This window comes from Charadrius vociferus, unplaced genomic scaffold (genome assembly GCF_000708025.1).
Source record: "Charadrius vociferus isolate BGI_N301 unplaced genomic scaffold, ASM70802v2 scaffold163, whole genome shotgun sequence".
NCBI classification, from domain to species: domain Eukaryota; kingdom Metazoa; phylum Chordata; class Aves; order Charadriiformes; family Charadriidae; genus Charadrius; species Charadrius vociferus.
This window is the reverse complement of record NW_009648332.1, coordinates 15,896,544-15,916,846: the sequence shown is the minus strand read 5'-3', so window position 1 is coordinate 15,916,846 and position 20,303 is coordinate 15,896,544. Positions and strand designations below refer to the sequence as shown.

Below are 20,303 nucleotides of genomic sequence, written 5' to 3'. Positions count from 1 at the left end.
GAGGCGGCGGCCCCGAGCGAGCGCTGCCGCGTCGGGAGGGCGCAAGGGGGATCGCTCCCGGCCGGCGTTCGGCGGCGCAGGAGGGCCCCGGGAGGGCTGCAGGGTTTTTATTCGTGGCACGTAAAGTTGTTTCCAAATTCGCCAGCAACAGTGAATTGTACGTGCTGAGGTTTTAATCGCCGCACAGCTGAGCGGGGACAAGCTATGAGTGACCGCAAGTCACAGTACGGTCTTGTTTGTGAATTAGCACAATTAGCAAATAATTATTTAAAATATATATATATAAAATTTACTAGCAGCGTAAGTCAATATTGTAAAGGTGTATCCTTTCTACTATTAAACTTACGGAGATACTGAGGTTCCTCGAGATGGTTTTTAAGCATCCCCTGGTCCAGAAAAGTAGCACAGCTCCTTAAGATTTACTAAGAATATTGCCCGATTTCAATGCCAGAAGGTGCAGTCTAACTGTACTCAGGAAATACTGCACGTAACGCTGCAGTTTGACAGGTCAGAAAAAGGAGCGCCTTTTGCATCAGGGCGAGGAGGACGACTTTCATCCTATCCCTTTTTGACTAACAGATGACATAGCTACGTGGTCACCACAAGCCCTGCAGCACCATCCCAGTGGTCATCCCACAGGGCGGACTCTCAGCAGGCTGCCAAGCGCAAACAGCAGGCGGGGGGACACAAGACGAGCACTCATTATAAATATATAACAATTAGAACTGATCAAAAAAATGTATTTTTTCTAAACATCTTATTTCATTGGAGCAATTAAAAATAAAATTAAAGTCGGAAGGAATTTAAGCTTCAAGTGGCCCAGTTATTACATTAACTTGGGATGAAGAAAAGCCAAATGCAAATCTGGAAGAGGGGTCTCTTGCATGTCCCTCTGTATGTATTTTGGTGTAAAGAAAGAAGTGAGTGATTCTCTCCCATTTCTTTTGAAAAAGATCAGGAAGATTAATAAAGACAAATTCTAGACCACAGTGAAACAGTTCTAACAGCACTATTTCAAATTATGTAACTACCTGAAACTTCTTTTATACATTTCTCTCAAGTGCTTTTAAGAACATGTTCACACACCATCTTTCAAAATAGGATCTTTCTTATAGTCGAGGACATTCAGTGTGAACACAAAATAAAAATACAAGTATAAAGTGATACCATATATCTATCCTTTCACTCTTTTTGCCCTTTTATAGTCTTTATTATGTAAGAAGAAATTGTTCCCTACCCCTTCTGCGTGCAGGAATTATTAGCACAGCATACTGAGACCCTGGAGTTAGGGAATTGGCACCATGTCAGTAACTGAGTCTCTGTCGTATGCCTTAGAAACCATGATGATCGCCCCCATCATTGCTCGAGTTTGAGACACATCTGGCTTTCCTGAAACATCTAAGAGTGCACTCAAAGTAACAGCTGCGTAAGCAGCACTAAACAAGATACAGTCATTTTTGTCTTCACTTGCTGCACTTGACAACGCAGTTTAATCATAAGAGCCTCCTATAGACCAAGTGACATCTCTGCTTCCAAATATTTCAAGTCAGTGGCAGAACGACTCTAAGGTAAAACACATTTTCTCTCTCTGATGTTCTCAAGGAGGGAACACCCTCCTCTCAAAGTACGTTACATTGTTGATGTCAGTATGCTGTCTCCCTGCTTTCCACCATCACAGTCCACCAGGAGCACCAATTGCACTACTTATTAATCATTGTATAGATAATAGTTTTCACCCTTTATAAGATAAGCCAAGTAGCAAATACTTTTTCCTCTATGTAAAGCATTACAAAGAACACCAAGGTCACAATCTCAACAAAGCACACAACCTACCCCTAGGTATATGACACTGTGAACTCCAGAATAGCAGAGCAAAATAAGAAGATACTCACAACAGTAGTCCACCATCTAAAAAAAATGACAGATATCCACTGTGAAGATTAAATAAAATAAAATAAAACCTAATGCAGAATTATCACACCAATACAAGTACGGAAAACAAAGTTTTCACCAAGAACACAAAGAGAATAATAATTCAAAAAAAATTGAGAGAAAGTGAAGAGCAACTTTGCACCAGAACATGACAAAGAAGCGGATATACAAAATACTTTCTATATTTTACATCTTAGGGAGAGGTACGTTTCTCACACTTTAAGCAAGATTTGTTGAATTTGTCAGGTTAAGAATGGCTCACTGAAAGGCCTCCCTTGTTCCCAGCCATGCTTAGTCCTTCCTTTCTGCCATTCAGTGTTACAAGCTGCCCAGTGCCAATACGGAAGCCTCCCACCAAGCCCCCATTGTCCTTCCTCAAGCAGTTGGAAATCTGACCTATATAGCATCTGACCCCAAATAACGTTTCCAGACATTCCCAGTCTGAGACGCTTCCAGACAGACCGACTAGTTAATGAGTAGCTTTCTACATGAACAGTGTAAAATTAGCACCCTAAGAATATCATTGGGAAATGGAACTAAATACCCCTTAAAAGAGGAGATGAAAAAAGTAAAACACATTGGAATGCTTTGTGTTTTCTTCTAGTAATTTAACTATTGCTTAATACAAAAGAAAACTCAAAGAAACGGGAGCAATTCCTGTGCCTGGAAGCCAATGGTTAAGATATAAAACAGCAGCAACTTCCTCTGAGGATGCTCTGAAAAACCTCCAAGTTTCACCACACACAACTCATGCTTCTGAGGCGTACCTTCACTGCACACATAGAATCCAGGAATTGCCATATTAAAGAACTTAATTGCCCATCTTAGTATTCAGTAAGGGGCTGTGTAGTGCATCACATTTACAATACGCTGACAACCGCAGCTTTTTATCCCTAGAACCGTCAGACAACTGTCCAGCTTATGTTCTGAAACATGGTATTACAATACAGTGCAATATAATTATATTACCCAATATAAATATGTTTTTCCTCAATACGCAACAAAATTTATAGTTACATTCCTGGCCCCAGTGATGTCCTACATAGAATTTCAGCCTTTAAAAGTCCAGCTACCTGAACACCACTGTGGCTCAGACCTTATACTCCCTCCCCACCTTTTTTTTTTTTTTTAAATTAAAAAAATACAGCACAAAATTTCAAGATACCATATATGCCAGTTGTTTCTGAACTGAACCCAAAGCAAGTTGTTCTTTCACAATACATTCATTATGGGTACATAAGTTATTACCATATTAAGAAAGAAAAATTCACAGAATAAGAAACTGGGTTCCTTTGCTTTATTATGAAGTACCAATACCTTGCATACAACATGCAATTTATTGCTTATTGACATTATTGCATATATCAAAGGGAAAAAAAATAACCAGCCAATATTATTTTATGCAAGCTCCTAGACTCTTCAAACAAAATATAGAAATGCTTTACAATATCACTGAAATGCAAACAAATATTTCAGACTTTTTTTATTATAAAAAGTAAATTTAAACTCATAATACTTAATCACTCGCCTTACTACGACTGATTACTTTTATCACCAATCTGCAGAATTGTTATATTGCATTTTTAAGTTCTTGTGCCGTGATAAGGATTGCTACTACAATCAGGCCACATTACTATTTGAATTTAATAATGCGTTCCTGACCTTTTGTGACAGGATTAGTATTTACTGCCAACCAGATTGTCAAGATTTACCAGAAATCAGTCTATCAGAATTTACAGTTTTCATCCTTGCTCTGCACACAAGTATCTTCTTAGACAGAAGATTATATAAAACATTTTTCAATTACAGGCTCCATTACTTATGCCTAACTTGCAACTCATTTGTTCCCAACATTTTTTTGTAATTTGGTTTTATATCAGGTTAGCTGTGCTTACATGTTGAATTATTCTATGTATATAGGTATCTGCCGATATTAAAGAAAACACTGTTTGGTATCTGCATGCTAGAAACAAATCCAGGATATTTGGATGTGTGCATATTAAGTGTGCAAATTATATAGCGGAGCTCATGATTAGCCCTTTTCTTCCTTTCCCCCAATCACATAATGGATTTCTCTTGTGCAACTGGAACAGGGTTACAATAAACAATACCAATATATCCCGCATTGCATTCAAAATGTTATGTTCTATATTACAGCTTAGTATTAATATTTAAATCTTCATTTCAAACCTAGCAAATTTTTAAAAATACAAAAATTTAAAAACTTAGAAGACAATTTACATGCAACGTGTTCCACTTGGGTGCAGATTCTCATATACTTAAATATTTATAGGCTTATAAAAGCATGTCCTGTCCACAAGACAAGTACAATGTTTGACATCCCACGCATAGATTAAAAATAAAGATACACTACAGAATATTTTATTTGCTTTTATATTTTCAATTTCAATAAGTAGGGAGTTATAAATAGCACACTGAATCATCATATGGTTGATACCAAGCCATGCTGAACTCTTCATAATTCATTCTCTTAAAGACATTTCCTTTACATTATAACTAGGTTAAAAATTTATATACATCATTATAATCAGATGACCTCTTAGTGCAGGACATCACACAATGAAACTGATCTCAGAAGAAATTTCGCCAAAATATTTTTTGTGCCAAACAATACAATTTATTCTTCATAGCTACCTTCCATTCTTTACTGAGCTATAAAGTGCTTGGTTATTATAAATAGAGCAAGAATGTCAAAGGAGGTAGCTAGTAGAGATTTGTAATGGATAAGAAACCTTACCGAATGTTACCACTTAAAAGTATGATTGGATGCTTAATGCCAGATCTCTAAACATCCCAAGCAGCACTTCTTTCATCTTCTCTACCATAAAAAGAGCTTTCAAGCTGCCTTCAGAGAATCCTAAGACCTTCACCTGTCCAAGAGAGAAATTTTACCCGGGTTGGGATGAATGTTAAAGTTCATAAATATTGATCACTATTTCCATTTGACTGCTGTGTGGATCTCAGCAATGAAGCACTGTTCTTTTTCCAGCTGTCAAATGTGTTCCATAGATAGAGGAACTCCACCAGGAACAAAGCCTTCCTCATGAATTTCCTTGTAGCCAGATAATGATGTTGTACAGTAGGCTATTAAAAATATGAAAGAGGGCTGCCCGTACTTTACAAAGTCTTCTAACACTCGCATTTTTCCATCTCAAAGTTCTAGTCCCTTTCTATTTCCTTTATTGATGGCTTTCACCGGCAGCCATCACTGCACCAGATCCTAAGATGGAGTAATTGTCAAGCAGCCCTTTATTTTCCTCTGAATGGCTCAGCAGAAGCATCACAAAACAATTTTACAAACTTTTCTATTAAATGATCTTTTACGGAAAGCTTGTATGTACATACACTTACACACAAGTCCATGAGAAAAAGTCCTCTTCATACAGCAATCAACAACTGATAACCCATTTTATACAGACTGAAAATTTGAAAGAATAAAGTTTCATTTTTCACTGTGAACAGAGATATAGAAATACCTAAACCTTTCCACTGTGTATCAGTTTGCTATTGTCCCAACCACAGCAGTAGGAAGACATCTGGATCTCTATCTTTGTGTTTTCAAAGTCTCCTCCACCTCTCCTCTTTAAACCTGCTTGAACGCATTTGCTCACTGGTGTAAGCTTTTACTCTTAGGTTAACGTTAGTTCTGCAGTATGAGTAATCTTCTCTCATAATTTTCTAAGTAAAGATTGAAGTAATTCTCTTCCAGACACTGTAATTAATTTAATTTTTAATAAGTTTTAATACAAAATTTGGAATTGTTAAGAATTTTAGATATAAAGTCAGCTCCATTCATTTTCCTGTGCATAGGATATTTTTCATTACTCAATAGATTCTATGTTTTAAGCAATTAAGTTATTAAATTATCGAGCTCACTCAAGATAGCATGTATTTATAGAGGTAGAGTAGGTTTCAGAGATGTAATTCTTACCACTGAAGAATTCGCACAGATAACCCATAAAGCATCTCTGTAGCGTAAGGCTCTCGACTTCATTGAAATCCACTGGAACACTCACCAAGAAAATGAGTATTTGAAGTATGTCTCCTCTCTGCAAGTACTGTATCCACAAATCAATTATAAAAGCAAAATGTGACCTACCATTCCCCTGTAGTAGTTCTGAAAGTGGCATTTACTCATCTTTCGATGAAAAAGTAAAGCCATAAAAAAAGGGAAGCTTGCATTCCTACATACAGCCTTACCGGTACAAACAGACCCTCTGAAGATCATCGTGCTAATTTTATGTCACCTGGTACTGAAGAACGTAACAGAAAAGAAAAACAAGATATCTGAGCATTTCTTGCAAGCTTAACTCCTTCCCATTTGATATGTCCATGGTAGAGACACCTGGTGACATACCAAGAGTCTGCTTTTACACTAGACAATGCATCTGTTAAAAATAGAAGTTTTAAGCCACTAATAAGACAATACTACATTCTAAAGGTAGCATTTACTGCAATGCTACTCATCATGCATTTACTTTTTTGCATAAAAAAAGCAAAAGACACAAGCTTGCAACATTACATTTCAGCAATATTTCACCACAGTTTTTAAATTAATAAAGTGCAATTGAAAAATGGGTGCCACAGCTATCTAATTTGCTGTATTATAAGCTTTTAATGGCAGGTAAAAAGTGCCCTACACTAATGTATTCAGTACATTACAATTTTGCAGCGTGTTTACTACAGTCCTTTCCACATACATAAGTGTTAATAATTTTTTTTATTAGAAAGTTGTCTACTGACACATACTAGATGCATCATGACATAACTGTAATACATTAAAAAAAAATTAGAAAATTTAAACTACCTAATGCATTGCAAAATACTGTTTTAATGACAGTAATTTTGTACAGCAATCCAAAATATTGCATGTTTTAAAATAATTACCCCACTGCCCTTCCATTCTGGATTGTTGCCCAAAGTGTATTATGCAGAGTTTTGTTTTGGGGTTTTGTTTTTGGGTTTTGTTTTTTTTTTTCCAATCTAGTTTCAACATTATTCTATTATAGCTTGACTTACTTCCCCTCCGCCCCCCATCAGACATAAGTCTATCTAGAAGTGAAGGAAATGGACCATTTTAATGAATGTTCTCTGTTGACAACAAAAAACTTAAAATACTGAAATATTAAAGATTCATGCTAAGAAGGGATGAATTTCAAAATTTTTTCATGAGTTATGACCATAAAAGCTGCTCCTAATCATCTTCCTTATCAATTTTTTTTTAATCCTACTTCCCAAATAACAAAAGTGTACTTCTACTTTCAAACATATTCTCCAAAACATTTGAATTTACTCTATTTAAAATTTATTTTGGAAAGGAACAAGGTATTACAAAGTGATTCCCTGATCTAGTGACTTCAAAAGCACAAGAAAAAAAACTATTCTATGTACACCTTTAAATCACAAAGGTGACAAACACAGAGCCTTTGTACGTAGCCTAGATTTTGCATTAGCTACACTGAAATCACTATTTTAAAAGATAGCAGGTTCTGCAAATCAGTATAAAAGGGAGTCTGTTTGTTTCAGCAAAGCAGGTCACAGGATCAGCTCTCAAAGACTATGGATTTACTGGTACCCACGTAAGGTACTGCGCTCATTCAAATCATCCAGCTAAACAGATTAATTGCTAACTTTCCCAAGGCATAAAGACATCTTTTGTCTGCAAGCTTGTGAAGTATTAATAAGCACCTAATAAAAACTAAAAAAAAAAAAAGTATTAACAATCCTTGATATTGCCCTTAACTAGGCAGGATTGGAAAACGGTTTTGGAAAAAAAGCGTGCCCAGCTAAACAGTGGAACTAGGCTGATAAAAGTGGGTATTACGCTAGCCCAAACAATACTCCCTGACATTATTTTAACTGGAGAACTAAAGTCATCGCAGCTGCCTTGGTTATAAGGCGTATCAGCCGAGACAGTCCTCTTGGGGTCTTATGGCCATCTGATTCCTGGAAGACTGGAAGACTGCGTCCCTCACCCCAGAGCACAGTATTGGGGAACCTCCGACTACAGAGGTATGACTACAGAGTTCACATCACCCGGCTTTGTTAGAGGGAACAGGACAAGAGGAAAATTGGACTAATTGTCCTACACAGGGTAAATATTTTATCTTTTTGTTTAAAAATAAATTGCTTAAACAGTCTGCTACAGTAATCAGGATGTGCACTAAAGTACTGAGTGAAAATGGATACTTTTAGCACACCTTACCAAGGGGTATAACAAATAAGAAGTAATGTCAAAAAACCCAAACCAAAACAAAAAACCCCACCCGCACGCCAAGGAAAAAAACCAGAAGTTAATCAGTCTCAAGTCAGATGTGGTTTAGAGTAAGCAAAACAAAACCAAACTACGCACAAATACAGCTCTGAGAATCTTTTAAAAACAAAACAAACCCAGGAATTTCCTCAAATTGTATTATATATTACATCCTAGACTACTCCTAGATGCCCTCTCTGATGCCCTCCAAGCCTTTAAGCTTGCAGAAGGAGGAACAGAGTACCTATTGACAAATACGTGGTTTAAAAAAAAATAAAATGCTGTGCATACTGAAGTGAACTGTCATTCTACAGAATTACCGTACAGCTTTACAGAAGTTTGGCACAGTTAATTCAAGAATGTTTTTAGTCAACACCTCAGATTTCTGATGTGATTAACAAGGAAAATGTGACAAAACACCTCAACACTTCATATCAAATGGGTCATTTCTGTGATAAAAGAAAAAAAGTATTACTGTAAGCTACACATCACATATACAGAAGAATTTTATCTCTTTACAATTAAACTTCGCATCCAGATAGGCAATGGTTAAAAATACTCTGAGGAGAGTTGCAGCACTTCTCAAAGGTAGTATCAGCAAAGGAAAAAGCACTCCAGTAAGAATTATGCTGTTTCCACACATCATTTCCCATTCTAACTTACAAAAAAATTTCCACGGGCAATTTAGAAGATGTACTATTGCATATCTAACACAACAAAAGTGAATCCTTCCCATCAAAATCTGAGAATTTTAACAATTTTTAAGATATTCTGTAGTCTTATAATACAGCATTTTAGATAAAATTATTTCATAAATTTCCCAAAATGGTTTGCATTCATATAAGGCAGAACACAAAGCAGTAAAAGACTTCACAGAATCAAAGCTAAATTTTTAGCTCTTCTTGCAAAAATTAAAAAGTTGTCAAGAAAGAAATCTTGATTGTTATTCCTAGAAGAAAACATAGAAACGTGCCAGGAAATTGCACCATATCAGGAGTTTGGGGAGTTTTTTTGTTTTCTAAAAAAAGAGAGATGTCAGTATTCACTGGATTTATAAAACACATTAATCTGAGAAACCTGAGTGAAACACTTCGAACACACTGGTGGACAACAAGCAAGTAACCAGTCAGCTCCTTTCTAATTTCAGTAGTTTGCTACTGCTTAGAACAGACACGTGGAACTCATTTGTGTGAGCTTTTGCATTTATTCCTCACCAGACAGGATCCGTGAAGCGTGGCCCTGGGTGTGCAGGCAGTGTGGCTAGGGAAAGTGTAAGGTCAGTACAGAGGTAATACCTTGTTTCCTTAAGAGGAGCATTCCATGGCAGAAATGTGCACCGTTTCAGTGAAACCAAATTATTTTCGTAGCAGAAATTTCATTTTATGCATATGTTTTCTAGTCAGATTTTCCATTTCTATGAGTTTTGGCTTCCTCCTGTCCAATAAGACAAATTACTTTGTAGCATCCTTTTGCAATTTTGACCATCCACATCACATTCATGACATCCAAGACAACACTTGAGATAATCCAGGCGCTCTGGGCTGCAAATCCTAATCTCTGGAAAGCCTCTGTTCCAAATGAAGAAATTACATGGCTGTAATATATAGGCATGACGGCAATCCTCACCACGAAGAACACAACTGTCATCAGCACACCATTGATGATGTTGGCCTTTGAAGATTTGGGATATCCCAGTACTTCAAAAAACCACCTGCAAAAGAAGTGTTCAGAGATACCAGGCAGACTTGAAGCCATCTCATTAAAAAAAGGATTTTATTTCATGGGCTTTTTTAATTAATCATTTAATTTATTAACTGCTTCTACCCTTATCATTTCTGAATTACTGCACTGTGTCTTCGCTTAGTTGCAAATTCTTCTGCTTGGCTGCATTTTTGCTCCCACTTAAGCAGCGTATGATATCCAGTACATTGCAAAATAACATGTAGAAAATCTCGATTTGAATTGTAAGCCATTTTGCAACCAGTGTGCATTTAACTGCTGTGTAATGCACTATAATTCAAATTCTCTTTTAAAATAAATACAAATTTATTACTTGTTACTGTAGTTTGCACCGAGGGGCAACTAAAATTCTAAACTAAACTAAAATGTTTCCCTGAAAGCAATTCTAGCATTGTATTTGGATATGGTAACCTAGATAAAGCTCTAATTTCCAGTTTCTCAGATTTGGGATTTTCTGGACTGCCTCTGTTCAGCCCAAAACCAGAACTTCAAAACCAGACATTGTTAATGGCACTGGATCATGTCACAGCTAGGTATGTTATGCAATGACAAAGATAAATCTAAAATCTCCCTTTCCCATTACTACCACTGGGTCATAAGTGGTATCTGAAAAAAAAATTCTTGCATATTAATTCCTTAGTAGACAGACCTAACTTAGCAATTGCCTAGCACACAGAACCTGCGGGTTGAATTCCTACAAAAAGGAACAACAAACTCCTCTAATTATTTATCATTCACACTTAAACCAGAATAAACATAATTCTGCACCAATGGCAGGTTAAAGACAGGGCCAGAGGAAAATTACTTAAATCACTGGATTTGTGATAGGGGACAGGGACGGGAAGTGGAATAATCAGTTTATTTTCAAGAAGATATGAGGGTTAAACTATTTAACAAAATAACAGTTCTAAAACAACTGGTTTTAAAAGTAATTTTTAATGTAATTACCTACAGATTACAACCTAGGTAATAATAGATATACTAAAAATATTTTCCAGACACCCAGCTCTAGCAGAAATACTCCAGGAATGCATTAAGAGTGCAACTGAGGCAATTAAATTCCAGACACTCAAGGTGGCAGTCCAGCCTGGAAGCAGGATACCTCACCAGAGAAACGCTTGCTGGGATTATCAAGAGACAGACCTGATATATTTGGTCAGACTAACAATCAGAGCCTGTACTTTCATTGATATATACAATGCAGATTCCAAAAGTAATAGAAAAAAATGTTTTAAAATGTACTGTTATGTGCCAATATAGGTAACTGCACATCTACTTAGCAATTTCCCTCTGCCAGCAAATTAAAAACGTAAGTCAGTAAATCACAGTTATCATTACAATTTTACCTACCACAGTTCATAATTAATTACATAAATGCTGATACTAACATTAAAAGATTTAAATGCTTGGCATGGAGACAACCTCCAATTAGATATCCCTAACAACACAAACAGGAAATACAAAGAAAATACTACAGTTCTGAGATTAGAGTATCATTTTATATTTTAATAATAGCTCTTTTGGTAATACTAAGAATGCAAACAAGAAACATAATGTAAGTCATTATCATTATCCACTACTTACTGTCTTAAGGGTCTGGTTCTCTTCAAATTTGATGGAAGGAAAAAAAAAGTCATGCACTAATGAGATGACATCCCTTACTGTAAGGGACTTTATTATCTCTTACAGTGATTTCCGTTTTTCTGAGAAAGCAGTCAATGTCGGTACTCAGCGACATGTGATCTCACCATAGACATTTTAGAAGTATAACATGTATTACTTTTAATAGCCAGATGTATCACAATACTTCCTAACACTACAGTCTGAAAGGTAAGCATCAGTATAGGTACCACTTAAACCCAGGATTAAATCCTGTCTTGGTAGAAGTCAGTTGGGAGAACGGCCATTCACTGGGACATGAAGTTCAATATAGAAACTTAGAACATAATACCACCTTTTTTCAATTTCTTACTCTCCTCATCCTTTTATTACTAAAATAAGTTTAAAGAAGTGTTTATTTACTCCTCAGTTTCTCTGCGCACATGGAGCATGGACTACACTAAGCTCTAATCTCCTACTCAGCTACACTTGGGCAAATGAAAGCAACCTCTGGAGAGCTCTATTATCCCACCCTGCCCTTCCGTAAGTTGAATTTGCCAAGCTAATGTTCGAAAGGGATCTCAGCTTTTTTTTTTTATTCCTCGGGACCTGAGGAATAAAATATTTCAGAGTTTACAGTCACAATGCGGTAATGGGTAATACTCAGATAACCTGTTGTAGGAGAATTACAGTCCCTATTTGCCTTATAAACCTTACCCTTTCTCTACCAAAGACCTGGAAAGAAAACACATCACACATGTAGGATCAAAGTAGAAATACACCCCAAAAAGCATGGGTGAGGAATAGGCATCTGATACACTGAAAGATCTGATCCTACATTGCAAAAAAAAGGGAGGAAGGGGAGAGGACTGCAGCACTGCCCCATACCAAAGCTCCCACCCCAAGGTGAAGTCTTCCTGCGGCAAATTCCTGTCCCCAGCTGGATCATGGTGGCGATGGAGCAAGGAGAGAGGCCATCCTCCCCAGAGCACCAGGAAACTCCATTGACTGCTTTCCCCTACCTGTAGTACGTGGTGTTATCACACTTCTTTTCTGATACTAACAGCAGCAATTCTACTAGCAACGCTACAACCAGAAGCCATGGCAGTTTTCGACTCTCACTGAGCTCTGCAAAAGCCACATTCTGCTCTGACCACAAGTGTGAAGATTAACCATTCCAGATATATTTAGGTGCTTTACTATTTCTCTAATTTAAGTGCTTAAAATAATTTCCAGAACTATTTTTGAAAGTAAATAAAGAATACACATTTATGTTATTCTATGTATTCATATGCATCTATTAATATGGATCTATATACGTGCAGTATTGCAAAATAAACTTCAAATTATCAAGGGCAATGCAATTCCGTTCTAGGATTCTGATGACAACATTACCTTGTTTCTTTTCCTGGTCCATGATACTATTGAAAATGATGGCTTTATTATAATAATTAAATGAACATACAAAGGTTAATAAACAATATTGTATTCATTAACTTTTTTGTTCAGTAGTCTCATAAAAATTTGGCATTTCACATGAAGGCTGGTCTACTCTAAAAAGGAACTTGGGGATGAATACATTAGTTACGACATTGCAGCTATAGCAGCAAAAAGTTTTCATAGCAAAAAAGGTTTCCATATAGTAATCTTTAGTTCAATACATACAAATTCCCTTTCAGCAGACAACCATAAAAGAAAACCCAACAACTTCCTAACTGACAAATAATACAAATTAAAATTTAAAAGAACTATGCAAAAATTCCCTAACCACTTACCGCTGATTGACAAAAGGAGTGGAGAACTCTGCAAGCAGACGGAAGTTTCCAAAATAAGCCAACAGACCTTTGCCCTGGTTAGCAAAACAAAATAGAGATACCAAAATCAACAATGTAGATGTGAAAGCTTGATAAAGTCTTCAAGTATATGCAGAATGATACAATGTCTCAACTTCTTTAATAAAACTCACAGTAAGCGAGTTTGCCAGCTGCGGCCAACTTCCTTACAATTTCAAAATGAGGTTTACTACAAAAGCTGCAAGAGTCCTTCAGGTATCTCAAATCAGTATTTTATTCCTTTAAATAAATCTTTAAAAGACTTAGAGTTAAGTGGCCATGGAAAGCTATCTAGAGAAGACTGGCAGAAGTAGTCATAAGTTATAATTATAATGGCACTATTACTTTCCAAGAGAATTATTAAACATTGAGAAACCCAAAATATTTAACAAGCCCAATCAGAAACAGTGTAAGCTAAAGAAAAATGTCCCTACGTTGTTTTAGGAACACAATTTGCCAAAGTGAAGATGAATTCCCAGCTCTTGTTTGGCAGCAGAAGTGGCACATAAAGCCTTTTCTTCTCTCCTCCCTGCTGCAAGGGAAACCCTTCCCACCAGCTCTGCGGCAGTCCCTGCCGTGCCCCGTGGGTTGGAAGAAGAGCGCATCTTCCAGATAACTGTGTGGTACGTTTACACTGATACATATCGTAACAGAGCACTTTCCTCCCAGTGACAAAGTACAGCATATTCTCTGCTTTATTGTTTGGCTGTATTGGAAATAGTATCCCATTACACACTGGCTGGGTAAGCAACAGTTTGCAGATGTAGAGATAAAAAGATTTTTTAAAAAATTTCAGTAGGTCTCCTGAACAACCTGTGCAGTGTGTGTCATGATTCCTCTTTCCCCCACCGAGCGTGCTAATACCCACTACTTCAAGTATTTCATGTCAGTTCGCACTACACCAAACAGAAAATCTGTGTTCTTAATCAAATTCTCTATCTTCAAGAGGAATTTTTGAAATAAGATGCTTATGAGTAACTTTCTCTGAAGATAAAAGAATAACACACAGACATCCAAGGGCAGAGCTATATCCAAATAGTAAGAACTGCTTTAAAAGAAGTTCACGCTAACACTACGCTTTCTCTTTACTCCAGAAACAACTAATGAATTTTCTTCATCAGGGATTAGCCTTGGTAGTGGTATTTTCATTTCTCTAATATTCAGCTCTAAATCACTTTCATCCATGATAATATTAGTAGATCTAATTATCTTCAACCCGAAACAGGGTATTTACTTGTCAGTGTACTTCATCCCCTTTAAACCATTACATGGGAAATCTGACAGTAATCTGACATCTTGACAATTTTAATATTGTAAGCCTGGGATTCACGCAGGAGGCAGGGAAAGAAATGTGGTAAATGAAGTAAATTGTATTTTATAAGATTTCTTTATTTATCAAATGAGCTTTTCAGAAAAAAAATTCAGGAGCATTATTCTGGAGGTCAGTGGGATTTCTACCAAGTCACATGGGCGTCTTTGAGAAATTCCAGCAGCAGCAAAGAGTAACTAAGCCTTTATCCTAGAACAGTATCTTTCTCTTCCCCTTTTCTCTTCAATGTATGTGTGCCACAGATATTCACAGATATATACAATTAATCATCCATTGTTTCCCCAAAGTAACCTTAAACAAGAAGTCTCAGAGGATCAGTTTGTGTCGTAACAGATTTTTAAAAAATTTAAAATTAAAACAGAAAAAGAAAAAACCCACCCCAGAAAAAAAGCAGACCCAGCTGATTGTACTACATTCACCAGAGTTCGGGATCACTGACCTATGGCCTTGCAAATACAATCACAAGCAGAACATAACCACTTAAAACCATTTCCTTCCAATTTCCCAACTAAATATTCAGATTTGTGATTTTATTTGAAACCCTTTTCTACAACCATGTGAAAAGCCCCTCTGTCAAAGTCTCTCTAGAGCAAAAACTGAGAAGAGTTTTAATTGCAGCAGTCAAATAAGTTACACATTTTTGTTGAAGGACCGTAATATCGAAAAGGCATGCACTTACCACAAATGCCTGATAAAACTGTTTAGAAAGTAACGATGACTGAAAACATAAATATGCCTTTCACAAAGCTAATACACCAACCAGTGAAGAATTTTTTTAAACAGTAAGCAAACAAGAATCTATAAAAGCATTGTCTTAAATCTCATCTGCTTGTTATATTACTGGAAAATACAGCACTCACCAGTACAAAATAGTAAGCATACAGAGCTGCCAAGTGATGTATTACAAAAAATTTGTCACCAATTGCCTTCCAGTAGTAAATAATAAGCAACAAATCTACAAGAGAAAAGAAATAATGATAAAGAACAATTTATTGTACTACCATTGACCTCAGAATAGTGTGTCTGTAAGTTTTAGAGGTATAAATGCCAACATATGACATCAGTAGAAACTCTCAATTAATTTTCTCTGAAGAGAACATCTTTATCCTAAAGACTTTACTTTAGTCAAAGCATTAAGCAGCAGTATTCTTACAAGAGTTGCCATAAATTATTACTTTCCACATCAATTGAAGTACAGAGGCAACAACTTAGCTGAAGTATTTTGGAAGGAAAAAGTAGATCTTGAATCTCATAGCAAGATTTCACACTTATGAACCCAAAAATTTGGAAGAAGTGACACAAAAAAAATCAAAGGGGAAGGGAGGGCTACAGAGGGCATAGCCAATTTACAAATATATTCAGTAAAAGTGGGAACCAATTATGGGGAACTTCTGAATCAAAAAGTAGTTATATTAGCAAACAAGGAACCATTTACCAAAAATATGTTCCAAGAGGCACTTGGAATGAGAAGCATATTTGCTTTATTTAATCAGAATTTTCAGATTACTGCAAAAGTGGTATTGTGGACCTGAATTAATATTACAAGGAAAGCTTTGACAGATAAGTTCTTTCTTCCCCCATGATGGTCCGAGATTTCTGAAGATTTTTTTTTCCATACTGGAATAAGCAACTTCTGCCCCTACTTTTTCCAAATGAGTACTTTGGACTGGAATATTAGTGACCAAAGTTCCAAATGAAAGGCTTTACCCGTGTGCCTTTTGTATCTCCACTGAGTGCCTTGATCTCTTTTATATTAGCTATCCTCAGGCCGGACTCTATATCATCTGACATAGCCGCTCCACTTCCTATTAATAATTGAACATTAACTATATTAGGAAGTGAGAGAGTGAGTGGCCAAGTTCAGGTCTCTGTTCAAAGGCATTCATTAATTAATAATGAAAGTCTAATGCATAATTATTCAAAAATAGATACTGATGAATTTAAACATGGGAGCTAAGGCTCTTACGGAAAAAACAGAGACTTAAACTAACCCACAGTTTAACTGAGTGTGCCTATCACCACATTATCAGTTCCACTGGGCTGAGAAAACTAGTCTGAGAGATAATCAAGTCCATGGCCAGTCTCTGACCAGAGACTCCATCCTAACATGAGAACTTTTCCCTGAAAATAGTCCAAGTCACAACAAGTTTTTGCGTTGATAAGTGACTATTATCCCCACACCTATAAAAGAAAGCTCCAAAGCATTTCGTAGCAAAATGCCCATACCAATTTTAGTTGAGAGTAAATAATTAAGAACACAATACATATGTAGGGGTAAATGCCATACCAAGAAAATAATTTAAAATGTCCATGTTTTATACATGACTAAATTTTGGCTTAAAGTGAATGTAAAAGGTGGGCGGGAAGATCCTGTGGCATCATTTGCCTCAGCTTGTATTAAGGGTTATTAAAATTCTTCTGCCAGCATTCTGAGGTCACAGGAAGAAACATATGACAAAAGAGCTACGAGTTGTAGATACTCTGAAGGGAGCAAAGGGCACTGCTTTAATACCTTCTCAACTGGCTGAAGGACAAAACTGAGCTGAAGTTGGTGGTTGTGTATCAAACCATCACAAAGCCACACAGTGGCCTGAGTGCTTGGGGAGATATCATTCCATCTTGCACATTTGCTGGCAAGATCCTGCGATTTCACCACAGCCCATAACTCCATTAGCAATTTTAAAAGCCGTAGTAGAAACTGTACTGTAAACACATATCCCATCTCCAGCATAGTGGCTCAGTATAAATATATAGGCATAGTGACTCAATGCAAATATATACAGGTTGTGTGTGTTATATATACGTTGCATAATTACCAGAAATGAGGTAGCCTGTGGTAATAGCAATATTCAGTTTCACAATTGAAGGGTCACCCCTGTAAACATAACAAAAATACACAGTTACAGCCTTTATAACACAGTAATTTGCAAAGGACATATAAGTATCAAACACATAATGTCCATCAGGTCACCTTATTCTTGGCCCATCAGTAAAACATTACAGGAATTTGTTAAGAAAGGTCCTAGTCATGAAAATGGACTCCTTTTCCACCCAGATAGAAGATATCCATTAACTACCCTAATCAGGATTACCCCCTGCCTTGGGGTAGAGACTGCCCCACGAGCTTTGCTAGAGACTAGAACCGAAACCCAGCAAGTACCCTGAGAAGGCTTCTCAGGAAACAGAGGATAAAAGAGAACAGCCCAGGCAGTGTCTCTTAGCACTTTGGCACTCTGCATCTCCAATTTTGTTCTTCTGCCAGTGTTAAAACTTGCTAAGGATGACAAAAATATCTTGCTCAGCTGGTGCTTTTCATATTCATAAGAGGATGGATGCTTATAGGGATAAATAGAGTAGAAGGAGACATGAAAAGAATTATTTGCCAGTTCTCTGGAGCCAAGGAACCTTCCAGCAGAAATGGTTTTCAGAGTAGTTCCACACCTTCTGTCCCTTCCCTTTTGATGCCAAACATTCAGCAGGCAAAGCTCTTAGTAGCACAGACACAACTTCAGTTCCTCTAGGGTGTTCAACAAACCCAAACTTGTGAATACAGCTCAAGATAGGGAAGCATCCACATTACAGCAAGTAACATTTGTTCTTTCCTCCACTGTCCTCTGTGCATTCCTACTTTCAGGAGTTTGGTAAGCAAATCTCTTTTCCTCAGCATAAACATCATAACTTTTTTTTTTTTTAAACTAAATTGTGCATCTAATCTAGATATGTTTTGTGTAAGAATGAACTGAGCTTCAAGTGACAGGTCTACAGATTTATAAAATGTAGACTGCTCAAGACAAGCTGTGAAAGAAATTTTTGTTGTAAACCTTTCAAGAAAAAAGGAACATAACTGTGCTTACAGCCACCTCCAATACAAAGTCTACCTCAGCTAGAAAGCAGTAAAATGCTATTACTTAGCTATTATTTTTTAATCCTATTGGCATGAAGCAGTGGAAGAGATTTCCTGTATTATTACAATCTGTTCACTACATTTTAAGCCTTTCTTAGCATCTAAAACAAATTGCTTGCCTGAACAAGAGGGTAGCTTACAGGAAAACAGAAGAACTCACAAAACTGGAATTCTGCTACGAGGTGAGGAAAAACATTACAAGGAGACCCAAGAGCCCACTCCGTCTCTTAAGACTGGCCATAGAGGCTCTCTTAACTACAACTTGAGACAGGAACATTTTCCTATGGCTTCAAAGCCTAGTTTCATGAGCTACATAGGTGGTGGACTCAGTGCTGCTTTAGGTGTAGCTCTTCTGAAAGTCATAGCTGACACAGATGTGTTCCCACAACTTTACCAGAAACTCTTTAAATAGTTACAGCCCTCCTCTTAGAGCTCTCAGCTCCAGCAGCAGCAACATCATAACCAAACTTGTAAGTGCTCCCAACACACTTCAGCACATCATCACCATGACTGAGCCTGTGCTCAAAAACCTTCATATTCTTCTCCAGAGAAGATGCAAAGAACTGAGTATATGAAATTGGTTCCTTGATATTGGTAAACATGACTTAACTGAATGAGACAGGGAATGATTTACTTCCCTTCTTTCTTTCCATGAGAATGGTCACCTTGCAACAAACTTTTCCTGGACTTTCTAAACCAACACTTCAACATATAGGGCCACACCGTCCATCTGTCACCTCCCTTCAAGAAGAGTCCATGTTAGAATCCCACATTAATCTCAATTAATGGAAAACTTAGAATTTAGTGTAAAATCTTCTACATTTCCTGATCTGTCTCCTTGAACGGGAAGTGCAATGAAGCTTATGAGCCCTGATGTTTGCAGCCTAGTTTTGATGCAAGCAAGAGCCAGGAGTGACAAACAGGGAGTGACTTGAATAAACGAAAGGGAAGAGCTATCTCTCTTGTGATTGCTAAGGAGGTATGTGTGGCAAATGAATTGCACATGAACAAACACAGGCAGATATAACGAACAGAAGTCCACATGACTGACTTTCTTCAAACTTCTTTGCAGATACAGAGTCATATAAAATGCTAATCAAACATCAGACTTCATAAAGTGTAATGACTGTAAAGTGGACAGTCATATGAAAAAGGCTGCTCTTCCGTGAAGCTACACCTTAATTCACTTATTTACGTCTTCTCCCTCTCCTTATCTGATCTCTACCACCTCCACATTTTCTACCGTGTTATTCTCACCACCTCAAAAACAATTTCTGCATCATCTATGTTAGTCTGTATTACCTATAGAAAAAAAAACAGGCAAAGCCTTATGAGAATGTAGACAACGCTGATTTTTCCCTGTAACTTATCAATGCTCCAGTCTTTATTATCTTTTGTTAGGATTTATCGTATCTAGTTTCAGGCATTACCTGACAGTAATACCGCATCCTCTCACGATTGAGCCCAAACCCTTAGCAGGAGTCCTGACCCCTTTCAAGACGCATGGGTATCACCACCACCATGCTTTGTGTGAACCCAGAAGTTAGGATGACATACGTAGATGCTCAGAACTTGTGATTTTCCATTATAGATACAGAAACCTTGAAATTCCACAGAGAATAACTGACTGGATACTGTCATACAGTCAATGACTACACAAAGATGGTGGCAATAACTAGAGGGAAAACGTGT

At 37.0% G+C, this 20,303-nt stretch overlaps 1 protein-coding gene across 1 annotated transcript in view; it reads right to left on the bottom strand.

The window, feature by feature from the left end:
• Nucleotides 1-9,493: 9,493 nt before the first annotated feature.
• Nucleotides 9,494-20,303, bottom strand: part of LOC104286186 (transmembrane protein 56-B-like) — an 18,445-nt gene continuing 7,635 nt past the window's right edge. The window contains exons 3-6 of the mRNA XM_009884753.1: nucleotides 17,524-17,582; nucleotides 15,568-15,662; nucleotides 13,321-13,394; nucleotides 9,494-9,917 (exon numbers count right to left, since the gene is read on the bottom strand). Of these exons, the coding sequence (XP_009883055.1) occupies nucleotides 9,602-9,917; nucleotides 13,321-13,394; nucleotides 15,568-15,662; nucleotides 17,524-17,582 (544 nt within the window). The 3' untranslated portion in view covers nucleotides 9,494-9,601. The remainder of the gene's footprint in view (nucleotides 9,918-13,320; nucleotides 13,395-15,567; nucleotides 15,663-17,523; nucleotides 17,583-20,303) is intronic.